The 13,674-nt window shown below is 45.4% G+C and overlaps 3 protein-coding genes across 8 annotated transcripts; 2 read left to right on the plus strand and 1 right to left on the minus strand.

Annotated features, from left to right (window-relative positions):
* Positions 1 to 316: 316 nt before the first annotated feature.
* On the plus strand, positions 317 to 2,640 carry isg20 (interferon stimulated exonuclease gene). Of its 3 annotated transcripts, none has more exons than XM_028958688.1 (4): positions 317 to 375; positions 636 to 1,235; positions 1,317 to 1,514; positions 1,586 to 2,640. In XM_028958688.1, the coding sequence occupies exons 2-4, from the start codon at positions 666 to 668 to the stop codon at positions 1,781 to 1,783; spliced, it is 966 nt and encodes a 321-aa protein (XP_028814521.1). In that variant the 5' UTR covers positions 317 to 375; positions 636 to 665; the 3' UTR covers positions 1,784 to 2,640. The 3 variants fall into 3 exon arrangements, with proteins under 3 accessions (XP_028814521.1, XP_028814524.1, XP_028814523.1); XM_028958691.1 differs by having other exon boundaries at positions 363 to 395; XM_028958690.1 differs by lacking the exon at positions 317 to 375 and adding an exon at positions 381 to 522.
* A 1,219-nt stretch (positions 2,641 to 3,859) lies between these two features.
* On the plus strand, positions 3,860 to 7,006 carry rlbp1b (retinaldehyde binding protein 1b). The gene is made up of 8 exons (XM_028958705.1): positions 3,860 to 3,938; positions 4,501 to 4,546; positions 4,953 to 5,081; positions 5,205 to 5,409; positions 5,502 to 5,680; positions 5,759 to 5,917; positions 6,011 to 6,121; positions 6,336 to 7,006. Exons 2-8 carry the CDS (start codon positions 4,535 to 4,537, stop codon positions 6,462 to 6,464), a joined length of 924 nt encoding a protein of 307 aa, XP_028814538.1. The 5' UTR covers positions 3,860 to 3,938; positions 4,501 to 4,534; the 3' UTR covers positions 6,465 to 7,006.
* A 505-nt stretch (positions 7,007 to 7,511) lies between these two features.
* On the minus strand, positions 7,512 to 12,840 carry abhd2b (abhydrolase domain containing 2, acylglycerol lipase b). Of its 4 annotated transcripts, none has more exons than XM_028958621.1 (11): positions 12,718 to 12,840; positions 12,448 to 12,503; positions 12,125 to 12,342; positions 11,863 to 12,038; positions 11,447 to 11,614; positions 10,813 to 10,996; positions 10,614 to 10,706; positions 10,420 to 10,521; positions 10,272 to 10,341; positions 10,107 to 10,191; positions 7,512 to 8,466 (listed from the first exon to the last, which is right to left on the minus strand). In XM_028958621.1, the coding sequence occupies exons 3-11, from the start codon at positions 12,334 to 12,336 to the stop codon at positions 8,264 to 8,266; spliced, it is 1,293 nt and encodes a 430-aa protein (XP_028814454.1). In that variant the 5' UTR covers positions 12,337 to 12,342; positions 12,448 to 12,503; positions 12,718 to 12,840; the 3' UTR covers positions 7,512 to 8,263. The 4 variants fall into 4 exon arrangements, with proteins under 4 accessions (XP_028814454.1, XP_028814455.1, XP_028814456.1 ...); XM_028958622.1 differs by having other exon boundaries at positions 12,722 to 12,837; XM_028958623.1 differs by having other exon boundaries at positions 12,714 to 12,802.
* Positions 12,841 to 13,674: the final 834 nt, after the last annotated feature.

The raw sequence follows: 13,674 nt of genomic DNA on the forward strand, positions 1-13,674 counted from the left end.
TTGGCTCAATGCTGCCATCTGCGGCCCGACTAAAGTGTTGCACCGTTGTGTTCAGTGGCCAAAGAGGTTACTCGCTTCACGGAAATGTAAATTCAAACCTAATTTGCCCTATTTATGTATATTAGACTCATTGGATTGATGTTTTGCTACCAGGCTCCGTGTTTTTATCGCTGCACCGTGCAGTAGTTTGTCTCTTGAGCGGTAAAGCCTTTCCCTTTAAGGCGCAGTGGGCGGGGAGCCATCCAGCCAACCAATCAGATTAAGATTAATCGCGAACGCGCACCCTTGCAGCCAATGAGGATCCAGGATTTCCGAACTTGCCCGGACATGTTCCGTTTCTGCGACAGGAATCTGACCGGGTCCACGTGTCTCGAGGTGAGCGGCGGGTGTAAGAAGTACGAGCGTTAAAACAGGCGACTGTTACCGAGCGTCGATTAAATAAATTACCTGCGTCAGTCGTGTGCTTGGTTCGCGTCGTTTGTCGTCAGTAACACGTCCCTGTTCTGCCGTGCTAACAGCGATGTGGGTGGTGTTAGCCCAGCTAGCTCACATGCTAGCTCGCGTTCTGTCAGCTGTGCTTCGTCGTCGTTAACCCCGCCGTGTAATTTGTTGCTTTTTTTTTTTTTTTTTTCTAGGTCTGAATTGTTGCGCGCAGTTGGCCAGAGATGTCCGGCACCATATTCGGTGCGAGAGTCCCCTTGACGTCTCGGGGCTCTCTCCGCTCATCACCTGAGGTTTCCGGTCGCGATGAGGCGAGAATGCGAAAGAAACGCCAGAGGAGAAGAAGCGCAGACGACCGACACGACACCAACGTGAAGAAGAAGAGATTGAGTGTTAAAGGCCTGGAGCTGCCCCGGCCGTCTTCGTCTTCAGGCGCACCCGGTGCGAGCAGCACGAAGCCGGCAGACGGGACCGGGCCTTCTCGCAGCGAGACCTGGGAGTCGGACAGCGGCTTCGCCTCCGACGCCAGCCCGCCCTCCAGTGGCAGGTGTTCACCTCTCGCAGGTGTCTGTCCCTCCAGGGTTGTGGCCATCGACTGCGAGATGGTGGGCACTGGCCCCAAGGGCCACCGCAGCGAGCTGGCACGCTGCAGCATCTTGAATTACCACGGCGACGTGGTATACGACAAATATATTCTGCCCGTCCACCCTGTCATGGACTACCGGACCCGCTGGAGTGGCATAAGGAAGAGGGACCTTAAGCGGGCGACGCCCTTCCTAGAAGCCAGGGGTGAGGTGAGTTTGTTGCGGTCCCTTGCTTTCCGCTTGCCACAATGACGTCAAATACTCAAGCTGGTGCGCCGGATGTCCCCACAGATTCTGGACGTGCTCAGAGGAAAGGTGGTGATCGGTCACGCGCTCTGCAACGACTTCCTGGCGCTGGGATTCGTTCCTCCAGGGGGTCTGATCAGAGACACATCGTCGCGCCTGTTTAAGGAAATGTGCGGGTTTCACAATAGGAGGCTCGTCTCGCTCAAGAGCCTTTCACTAAATCTTCTCAACCGGAGAATACAGGTAGGAACCCGGTTTACCATCTCTGACCAGGTTAAAGTGTATTAACCCCTGACGCTGTGACCTCCCTCCAGGACGGGAAGGGAGGGCACTGCTCGGTGGAGGATGCCCAAGCCACGCTGGACTTGTACAAACTTGTGGAGGAGCAGTGGGAGCAGATTATGGCCAGCAGATCGAAGGACGCGCCCTCCGAGACGGACTCGACCCCCTCCCTCGCACACTACATGCAGGACGAGTACTGGCCTGAGCACATGATGGACTGCAGTCAGTGAGCAGGCCCGTGTGGGCCGCTAACTTAAAGTGTACACAGGGTACACAAGAATGGGACAGATCACTAAGGATAAGGGACTCCCCTTTTAAATCACTGTTTTTGGGGACCTGTACAGTGCTGCTACACGTAACGTTTCATTGCCAGATTTTGTAACAAGTGTTTGAAGTGTTAAAGCTGCCGTGTGTTAAAGCTCTTAAGTGCCAGTTATTTATTCATCTGTGATCTATTTCAACATAGCAGGTATAGTTCCAAAAAATGGGAACGTTTGAAATGGGACTAGAGGCCTATGCGGTCCGTCCATCCTGTTATTTAAAAAAAAGTATAAATCATACTCTGTGAGTTGTGCTGTGTCATTGTTCAGGGCAGCATATGCATTTTTGGTGTGGGCCGAACAGATAATGCTGTAGTAATTCAGACAGAGACGTTTCCCAGGGTCTTCAATCATAGAAGAACGGGACACATCCCATTCGTGGGTTACACAATGCGTGGTGATTTAAAAAAAAAAAAAGTAATGCAAAATGATCTCACCTGTCATACCACTCTCCCGCTTAATTATTTGGGTATTTAATTTTCTCTCATTATGAATGACTGATGGCTTTAAGAATGGTTGCGGAATACTTGACACAATCTTCTGCCAGAACGGTGGTTCGAGTCCAAGATCCAGACAAAGATCTGTCCCGCTTCTCTGAAGACTAAATGAGCTGCCAAAAATGTGTGTGTGTGTGTATATAGTCACATAGAATTGACTGTATTTTTAAACACCTTTATTTAACAACTTGCAATTTCTCGTTGTTGTACAGTTATCCTCTGTCTTTGGCCAACCAACGTAAGAAGTTAAAATAAACAGGTTTAGCAGAATTGAAATCCTATTTTGGGTAAGTAGTGACGTTCGGTAAAAACACTGCTCCATTGTGGTACTTGTAGGCTGGCCTCTCGGAGGGCTGCTCGGGTCCCTCAGTGAGGTCACAGCCGCCCCCAGGTCAATTGTAACACCGTCCCCAAATTGAGTGTCTTGACCACGGTGCAGGTTCAGCTGCCCTGGGAGCACAGAGCCGTCCATTGTGCCGGCGATCTGCTGCATGGTCTCACGGAGCCCTTCACTGAGAGGATCAGCTCTGAATGAGAAGATTACTCCTGCTCCCCTCTCGGTTGCATCACTGGGAAGCGTGCTAAGGTGATTTGGGTTCGTCCGGAGTTATATATAGAGGATCCGAACGCCTGCACCTTTGTCTAACCCCAGTTTCCTTCTCTACCGCTGTGCTTGGACGGCATTTTTGCTTCGCATTGCTGCAGCATTTCAGCTCAAATGTGTTCAATTTCCACTTACAACACTGTCCAGGTGAATGATCGATGAACCTAAATCTGTCTTTGGTGGGTTCTAGTTATGAAGACCTTTCAGAGTTTGTCCCCAATAACATGCGACAAACATTTCCTAGATTAAATAAGATCTATTTAGTGGCTGATTACGCACCTAGTAGCTTATTTAGACGTACATGGTTCAATACACAGCAGCATGTTGTCCAGCCAACTAAGCAACTAGATCCAGGACACAACCATGGAAGTAGTGATACAAGTTCAAAAGTAGAAATCATTACACAAAGAGTTAAAATCAAAACATGAACATGCATCGCAGTATGAAGAAAGCTGTAGTTTATATGTATAGAATCAAAATGAGCTGGTAAAGATACATGCATAATGTGCACATTAACATCACTGACTCAGTATGTATGTGCAAAAAACTAAAATAAAAACCGATCACATGACACGCATGTTTTTCCATGTGAGCAGGGAGTTCAGCGTTAGTAACTGTGGATTCACGTTGCAGGCCAGAGTGAGGGGAACAATTGCTACTTTTCACTTACACAAAGAAGTACTGGAATCCAGCTAGGCTCCGCCCCCTCTCACCTCGGCAAACCCACTTCTTCCCATTCCAACCCCCCCCATTGGTCGCAGTTTTCCTGCTACTGTTTTTTTTTTTTTTTTTTTTTTTTTTTCCCCCCCTCACTGTTTGCGCTGATTATCTGCAAAATCTGTTCTGCATAATCTCACATGACGACATTAATCCTGCCGGGGGTGATGCTACAAATCATGGAGCTACTCGCTTCCCAGTTCACAGAATCTGGCAAACCTCTGCAGCAGCCAGCGTATCCAGCCAGGTAAGGATTCGCGTCCTGAATTTACTGTTGCTAAGGCTTAGGGCAGCAAAGAAACTTCACATGTTTTATGGCTTCATTTTATTCATAGTAATGAATAGTAATGGATGTCTTTTGCAGTGTTTTTTTTAAATTAAATAATCATAATTACTCTTTTTATACTTTTAATTACTCATCAGCAGAAGAATGGTTCTTTCACCATTGGTTTTAAAGGCCATGGTTCAAAATTTCCTACTGGAAATCTCTTTAAGCATTTACAAAATTATTTGGAATTTTACAAAAAGGACTATCCTTCAAATGAATGTCCTCTGGAGCCCTACAATGTAGGGTCCTCCAAGTCCCCTCTTGTTGGGGCCACCAAAGTGACTTGCAGTGGCCTTGGCCCCAGCGATGACTCTGTCTCCATTTGATTTGCAACACGCGATGCGTGAACTGCACGTAGATGTTTGCCCGACAGTTACAGATCCGGCCCCACGGGGGCCGTTCGCATTCGCGAGGAATGTCTGCTCAACCCCCAGCCACCCCCACCCCTTCCCGGCTTCCATGGAGTCTTTTCTGTTCACAGGAGAGTGAAGCGGGAGCTCTGAACATCCGAAGACATGGCTGTCATCGTAAGTCAGCTCACACACGTCCCCGCAACGCCACAGCACCGACTGCATTACGGTCACAGGAACAGTTCGTGTTTACAGTTCTCACGTTCCGAGTGAGGCTGCAGAATTCCTGCCTGCCTCCCCTCACGTGGTTTTTCTTTTTCCCCTTCGGCCGTTAGAGCCGAGCGGCGGCACTTTAAAAAGGTGATGCTGTCCGCCGCTAATCTCCGGGGAAGGTTTTTTTCGCGAGGCTTTACTGGATTCATGTGAGAGAGATTACCGAGCACTCATACTGGCCCCCATTGATGAAGGCCCAATTAGCGGCGAAACTAGGATTAGGCTCTTGTTTTTTTTTTTTGTTTTTTTAAAAGACTGCCCTTGCGTGGTTTGCATGAGGTTCGTGACGTGTCCCTCATCCCCGTCTCAGAGTGGAACGTTCCGGATGGTCTCCGAAGAGGAGCAGGCGCTGCGGGCCAAACTGGAGCACCTCACGGTCAAAGACCACGGGCCAGTGTTCGGACCTTGTGCCAAGGTTCCCGACCACACCGTGCAGAAGGTACAGATGAGATCCATAAAATCCACAGCCAACACTCTTAAATGTGGTTGACCTAAACGAATGCTGTTTTATCCTCTAGATATACGGCAAAAAAAGTTGTTTTTTTTTTACTTTTTTTTTTAGGCCAAAGACGAGCTGAACGAGACGGACGAGAGGAAGGTGTCTGCCGTGAAGGAGCTGAGGGGCATCATTAAGGAGAAGGCCGAATCTGGAGACGATCTGGCCAAGGGAGTGCAGGATACATTTGGGGAGAAACCAGATGGCGTGCTGGTCCGGTTCATTCGTGCAAGGAAGTATGACGTCAACAGGGCATTTGAGCTTATGAAGGGTGAGACGCTCCAATTCCAGTGGAATTTCCACTGCAAATGTCCATTTTGCCCTCCAATAGCCTGGCTAACCTTTGTTCTGGTGCACCTCCAGGTTATGTGCGTTTCAGACGGGACTACCCCGAACTGTTTGAAAACCTGACTCCTGAGGCTGTGAGGAGCACGATTGAGGCTGGTTACCCCGGCATCCTCTCCAGCAGGGATAAATATGGCCGCGTGGTGCTGCTCTTCAACATCGAGAACTGGGACTACGAGGAGATCACCTTCGATGAGGTTCCTTCACGTTTATTCAACTCGAACACTGGAAATGTCTGTGGTGCCAGTTCCAACAGGTTATGTGGGTGCGTTTAGATCCTGAGGGCCTACTGCGTGATTTTGGAGAAACTTCTGGAGAACGAGGAGACTCAGATCAACGGCTTCTGCATTATTGAGAACTTCAAGGGCTTCACGATGCAGCAGGCATCTGGTATCAAGCCAACCGAGCTGAAGAAGATGGTGGACATGCTGCAGGTGGTGATCTACTGTATTTGCAGAACCTGATGTAGAACAGGAACTGTTAATTCAGGGCACCCATATATCAATTAACCGCTATGTTTTGGCCAGGACTCCTTCCCAGCCCGGTTCAAGGCGGTGCATTTTATCCACCAGCCGTGGTACTTCACCACCACCTACAACGTGGTCAAGCCCCTGATGAAGAGCAAGCTCCTGGAGAGAGTGAGAGGCTGAATTTAGCAACCCCAGCTTAATCTCTAATGTGCTAAAATGAGATTCATTATCCAAATGTGCTTTTTTTGGGACGGGGGCAACATTATCTCAGTCCACAGTCACCACTTACGAAATTAAATGTCTTTCGGAAAATAGTTATGTCACAGTGAGAGATTATAGGAAGAGATTACACGTTTTTAACCTGATGTTCTGCTTTTCCCAGGTCTTTGTCCATGGTGATGAATTGGAGACGTACTACAGGGAATTTGACCCCGATATCCTGCCGGCAGAGTTTGATGGTAAAGGCTCTAAATATGATGGAAAAGCCACGGCAACCAAGCTGTTTGACTGAACATGGCCACAGTCCTGGACACACTTAAACTGGAGAGAGATTAGTCCAATTTCTAGCATTCTGTAGGTCTACTCTTAAATGTTTGTAATAGTAATTGGTTGCCCTGAGTAAAACACAAACCGCAGTAGCAAAGGTTTGTCCCCTGCAGCCCTTTCCATGACCTCTGACCTTTAAATACTCAGTGCCTTATGCATGACTTCGAAATTAGAGTACAAAAGTACAGAACAAACTTGAAAGTGCAGCATGGACTGTACTATGGACTTGGCCGATCCCTTCACTCTGCTGCTGATGGTTGTGGGGTTTCCTCTCATAATGCTTCTCAGACGTGATGATGCTCCTCACAGAAAAACGTGGGCAGGTCCCAGCTGCGTATCACCAGGACTATACACCCTCCAGAGTCCCAGAATGGGCTGTGGTGTCCACCAGACCAGCCATGGTCAATATATTTTATTTTCTGTTGAATTTAATATAATTGTTATCATTGTTATTTTCCAAATCCTCTCCAACAACAACTGTGTACAATAAACTGTATATAAACACACTGAGAGAGTCAATGAGAAGTATGTACAAGAAAATAAGTCATTTCACAAGGTACTTTTCAGAACTTTGGTGTTTATGTTGGCATCCTTCTTTGATTGCAAGTAATAATTTAATATACTAAGCATTTTTGCTCACATAAAATAAAAAAAATGTTTTACTTTATGTATGATAAATGTAGCATATAAGAAGGTTAAATGATAACTGCCAAACAAACACTTCAATGCCAACTGAGCGTCTGCTTCAGCTAAAAACATACAGGCAAAAAGGGCAAAATAAACGCAACACACTCGTTTGCAATAGTATTTTGGTACCACATTCTGAAATTTTACTTTGCCCAACACACACACACACACACACACACACACACACACTGAGACTCAAAATCTATTAGGAGAGTAGAAGGGTTAGAGTCCAGGCCATTACATTTACTAATCAGTTTACTGTTATTAAACTGGATTTAAATCAGTGGAGCTGATGCTCACCATTACAATTACACCAGACAGCAAATGAAGGATTTGGAAGAATTTTAATCCACTTAAAAGAGCACCAATGGAAAAAACAAACTCTGGTATCAGTAATACAAATCACACAAACTTGAAAAAATACACATATTTACAACGCTTTAATCTAATTATAATACAAAGTTTACGCCTAACCCTGCTTTTAAAAGCACAATAGCGTTAAGGCAGAATTTCTCCAGCAAGGTAATCTATAAGGTTCTACTTCTGGGTTCTTCAGGTATTTAGGCCTATACTATGGCTTTGGAATGTTTTATACATGTCAAGATGTTTTTCTTTATCTTGAGAACTTAAAGTTGAGCTTCCTAAATAAAGTTATTTGCTTTGTGAAAAATCCAAGAGCCTAATAGGTCACGGCTATGGTGAAACAGTGGTGCGGTCACAGCGAATAAATGAAGGGCGACCCTTAATGCTCTCGTTGAGCACTCAGGAATGGCACACGGGTCACAGCTACACCTTCTGAAGCATGTTTGTGGATTGCGCGAGTCACCCTTATATGAAGAAATCTACATGCACAACAAAGACATACATGAATAAAATACAATGCGCCATGAGCGTGAACAATTCTGAAGTGTGCGACATTGTCAATGCGACTCATTCATAATACATGCTGTGTTTCATAATTCATATGCAGTGAGTGTGAATGTAGCAAATTGTGGTGTAAGGAAACACTCCAAGGAACACCGAACACCAACACCGTGTTCTGTTTATGCTGTATGTAGAATGCATCCCAGACCAACGTTAAGTCTCGCCTCTGGAGCTGGTACACTTTCCTGTGGCCTGGCAGGGAGACTGCCGCTTATCCCACTGGCAGATGGCGTTGGCGTAGCTGACAATAACTTTGTCCATCCAGGTTAGAGGTTGGGGGAAGAGCACTGCACCCTCGAAGAATCCCAGGTGACCCCCGTGGAGCGTCAGCGCGAACACCACGTTTGACTTCTTTTCTGAGGGAAAAATGGGAGACCAGGGCAACAAATTAACAAATCTATTTAACTTAATGTTTTTTTGTAATTGCCATTTATGTCTGTCTGTGATTCAAGTGGTCTTAACTGACACAGAAGATGAGCTTGTTTTGTAATTTACATTTATGCATTTGTTTAGAATTACATTTACACACATACATACATACAATGCACTTTAAATCTGTCTATTGCTTCTGTCCAATGCACTATAAATTAAATCTGTCCAATGCACTATAAATCTATCTAAATCTATGATTCTAATTATTTTAGCGATACAAAGATATTTTTAGCAGACGCCCTTATCCAGAGCGACTTATAATCAGTATTTACAGGGACAGTGCCCCTGGTAGTAAGTTGGGCGAGTGTGTTACCCACTAGGCTACTACCACCCATTACCACTGATGGTAATAAACCAAAGTAAGGCACCTGAAATAGAAATGGCTTGGATTTCAGCTCACACCCTGCCATTTACTCTGAGCATGTGACTCTTGACCCCCTTTTTCTCTTTGGCACCCTAAACCCTGATAACATCTCTGTATCTCTCGTTCCCTCCCTTAACACACCTTCAATTAACAAACTGAGAAACAAACACTTCTCCACAAGAGTCTCACGGTCTCTCTCCACAAGGAGACACTTAACCACGAATGTAGGTTAGTGGGCAAGTGACGCCGACTGGCCATTAATTAGCTGCCCATATGGTCGACATGTCTCAGTGCAGAGCTGTGGAGGAGACGTACACAGAGACAGCCGGTGGACCAGACCGAGTCACTTGGTGATGCAGACGAAGCAGATGGCGCCCGCCGCGGCCCACAGCATCGTGAAAACGCTGGATAAAGCGCCCTCATTCAGGTGATGCACATCGGAAATCTCCACAGTTCGCGTCAGGCCTGTGCTTTCGCGGCAATGTAAGCCGAGACCATTAAGACGCCGCCCCGACGGTCGAGGAGCAGGAAGCAGAGCTCAGGTGCCTGGCACATTATCCCCTGCAAGAGGATCGTGTGGCCCTGAAAAATTCAGTGCAGCTGTCTGAGACGGGGCCGAACGAGGAAGCCCATTAAAGAGCAAGACCTCATACTTCTGTACCTGAACATCAGGTGCTGTATCAGAAGCCTTACGTTGTACGTTACGGAACCCTGTGATTTTTATACTTATGCAACTTGTGCCAGCACAGGCACATGTGAGGTTATGTAGTAACCAAAAAAAAAGCAATATTTCAAGCAATGTATCAAACATACTTCTTATTCTAATAATAAAAAATGTAATATGTTTTGCGTAGTAGATTCTTCAAAATAGCCCCCATCATAGTATCCACTGCCAGATATGTCTCTGCTGCAATATTTTGTCTACGTTGAATTATACTATATTATATTTTCATCCATATTATATTTACAAATGGCTTATATATCGAATTATTTAAGTAGTATATGTTGCGATATGTAAGTATGTACATGAAGGGTGATGGGTTAAATGCAGAGGACACGTTTCATTGTGTGTCACTTTGTGCTGTGCATCACAATCACAAAATGACAATGGCTCTTATTTTCATGCAACAATTAAGTCAATAAAAAGGTTCTCATTGTAAGAATCATCATCCAAAATCCACACACAAAATGAAGACAAACCTGCCAGGGTGCGAGGTATGGTCAGCAGGGACTGATGGACCAGAGGGTCATCTGAAGAGTTGACCAGAAGGAGAGGAACGGTCACCTGTCAAATTCACATGTCACAAATTCACACCCGCAGAACTCTCATGACTTTCTACAGCTCTTCAGACTCTTCTCACTCACATTATGGATGTACTGCAGACAGCTCTCCTTTTCATAGTATTCTTTCAGAGTTCCGTGTCCATGGAACTTCCTGGTGTGGGAGACAACCTGCATTAAGCGCAACGTGAATCCAGCGACTTCCTGTGCACTACAGGAAACGGAGAGCTACCTCATGATGTTGTCGTCAATCTGCATGAGTGACGTGGCTGTGTAGAGTCGGCTCAGGTCTGCATCCTCCATCTTGCTGGAACTCATACCGAACAGGCTTCCCCTGTGAAGGCAGACATACTCAAGGGTTAAAGGTCACAGCGTCTACCACTGTAATGCCAGTGTGTAGCATTCGCGACCTACTGTAATGTATACCTGTGTGAAAGGATAATCTTTTTCATATTATCCGCCATTAGGAAGTTATAGAGCCTGCGGCACTGATCCCACTGCAGAAACGTCTCTTGGGCCCTGGGGAACGAAGTGCACACACACACACACAGAACATTCAGCATTAGCACAAGGAATCCCCGGTGAAGCAAGGTGAAATGCGGCAACAATGCCACCATGTTGTTACCTCAGGGCACTGTATCCTTGGCAGACGCTAACGCAGCACAGCACTCTGTCCTGATTGGTCTGGTTCTCCCCAAGAAACTTACAGACAATGTTCCCGCCCAAACTGAAGCCCACCACTATGAGGTGGGTTTGGGGAAAGGCCCGCTTGATATAGCCCACCATAGCCGCGAACTCCCATGTACAGCCTGTAAGACACAATATACAAAAATATAAATACATATACACATAGACACACAGTTTCTATTTAAAATAGAATTAATACCCCATTAGTAATGGAGACTGTCAGCAAATACAACATAGTGGTTTAGATAATCATTGCAATCTGTGTTTTAAGACATGGACAGACTATATGCGCAATTAATGTAGCATAGACAACAGACCACCTTTTTCACTATATTTACTGGGATATGTGTGCAACTAAGGTTAGGGAAAAATATGTTAATAAAAAGTAACAGTTATTAAAAAGCAACATGTGTAAGTTCTATGACAAACAAATCTGATTCATTGGTAAGTACAATTTTAATAAAGATGGTCTGTACTGACATTATTGTGTGTAAAATACCCTCACAGATTTGAGTACCTCTAACATATTTTACGGTGCGCGACGTACGTTCCCTTCACAGTAGCGCACTCACCATAGGTGAACATCCGTGGGGAAGTGAGCTCGATGTTGGGCAGAGCTCCCAGGTGGTTGAGAACTGCACACCTGTAGCCCTGGCTCTGTGAGTAGCCAACGAAAGTCCGAATGTAGTGCTTCTCGCTGTGGTTACCAATCCCGGGGCATATCACCATGGTAATGTCACCTGTAAATGGATGCACTGTAACTGAGCGTGAGGGACCTTAAACCAAGGATCTGCCTTTATCATATTCCTTAGTTATTTCTAATACACAATATATATACACACACACACATATATACATATATATATGGCTGTGTTCCATGTCCTGTGGAATAAAGCACTTTCAATTAAACTGTTATTGATTAACATATTTGTAATGTCATATCGTTGTGAGCAAATATAAAACATCTAGATCTACATCTCCTGCTCACCCCCTGTGTGATGGTCAGCTAGGGGCTCAAAGAGGTCAAAGGTTGCTGTTGCTCCATCTTGCATGGGAAGGTACATGCGGAGTCCACAGAGGTGTGGAGAGCCAACCCGTCCCATTTTACCATATAAGGCTGTCTGAAGGTGCCCACTTTTCCCCCATAGCAACGGTGGAATATACCTGCACCATTCCACAGATGAATATGAAAACACACTTATTTCATTGTTTTACATCGTTTGTAAATCGTTATTAAGCAAACTACTCACTCTTTGGTGAGGATGGGGCAGGACTTGAGCAGGTACAGGTTTAGCGGTGTGTCCTGGTAGATGATATCAGGAGCCGCTGTGGGACTTTTCAAATTCAGGGAGCGCACGATGATGTACAGCACCGTGGCCACAGCCGCCAGCTTCATGCCATCGAACATGGCGGGCATTTCGCTGGGCATGGTGTACACCTCCCCATGACCGTGTGGCTCCATGGTGGCCTGGGGTTTGACACAAAAACAATGAAACGGTCACATTTCTCTTATCAAATGTTACATATTTTTTGAGATAAACACGCAAACAAAGGAGGGAGCAGAATGCGTCACCTCGTGCGTCACCACGTTGGAAACTGCCTTGGGGGAGTAAATGACAGGTGTCACTCCTGAAAACAGCAGAAAAAAAACAAAAGCGTTATTATCTGATTCCTCCATACAACTCACTCACATCTAACTAATTATCCAGCTGGCATGGGACCCGTTCTCCTCGACAGATGCCCAGAAGCGCCGAAGACTAATGCACTAAATAACTAATTACCTAAAACCCGCTACAGGTACTAACACACACACACACACACATACATATATACATACACATACATACACACGCCATCTTCACGGCAGGAAATGCATGTTTGCGTTAAAAAAAAACTCAGAATCCAGGCATCTCCATCCAGACAGGTCCAGCGCCGCAGACACAAACAAACCGCGGCAGCTGCGACGCGACGCCACAGCCGGGCCTCATTTACATACGCGCCTTTTCATTGGCTCAACCGCCGCGCTCACGTCAAAGGGGGCGGTGCTTTGCCACGGGTCGCAGTGGCGAGCTGCTGCGTCTTCGAACGTCTTGGTCGAACGTTTCCGTTGATTTTAATAATAATAATAATAATAATAATAATATTTTACCGAGCAAATTTGAAACTTTTTGTACAATGAAAACTCTGTTCTCCTTTTTTGCCACGAGGAGGCACTATTTGCTTAAAAAGCGCAAATCAAATTGTTCGTTTATCTATCAAACCATAGTGAACAACTTCATATGTTGAAAGAGAAGCAACATAAAAAAAAAAAAGATCTGAACGTGTATTTGTGTGCATTTGTTTCCCGGTTTGTTGTGTCATTTGAGAACTTGTTCTCATTCTCATTTATTCTGAATACCATCACATGTTAAACACACGTCAGAGACTATATGAGCGTTACATTTTCTTTATATTAATGCAGGTGTGATGTAATATATTGGCTGTAAAATCCTGACACTGGTTGCATGTACTACTGTACTGTCTGTTCTGCCCCTATAGGACAAGAAAGTGAGTGAAAGAGACTTCATTTAAAGTGCACACTGGAAATAAAGGGCACTATAAAGCCTGCAATCGGCCAAGGAGGTCGAGAGGGGCATTAATCACAAACATTCATTCACTGTAGTTCTTCTTGCATGTTTCATGTCTGCCTTGCAAATTAAACTCTCAAATTAATGATGGGCCGGAGTCTTTCTATTTATGAAGCACAGGTACTGTAAGTGGATGTATAACAGCTGGAGACTCTGATTAAAGTGACTGTGAT

This window comes from Denticeps clupeoides, chromosome 17 (genome assembly GCF_900700375.1).
Source record: "Denticeps clupeoides chromosome 17, fDenClu1.1, whole genome shotgun sequence".
NCBI classification, from domain to species: Eukaryota; Metazoa; Chordata; class Actinopteri; order Clupeiformes; family Denticipitidae; genus Denticeps; species Denticeps clupeoides.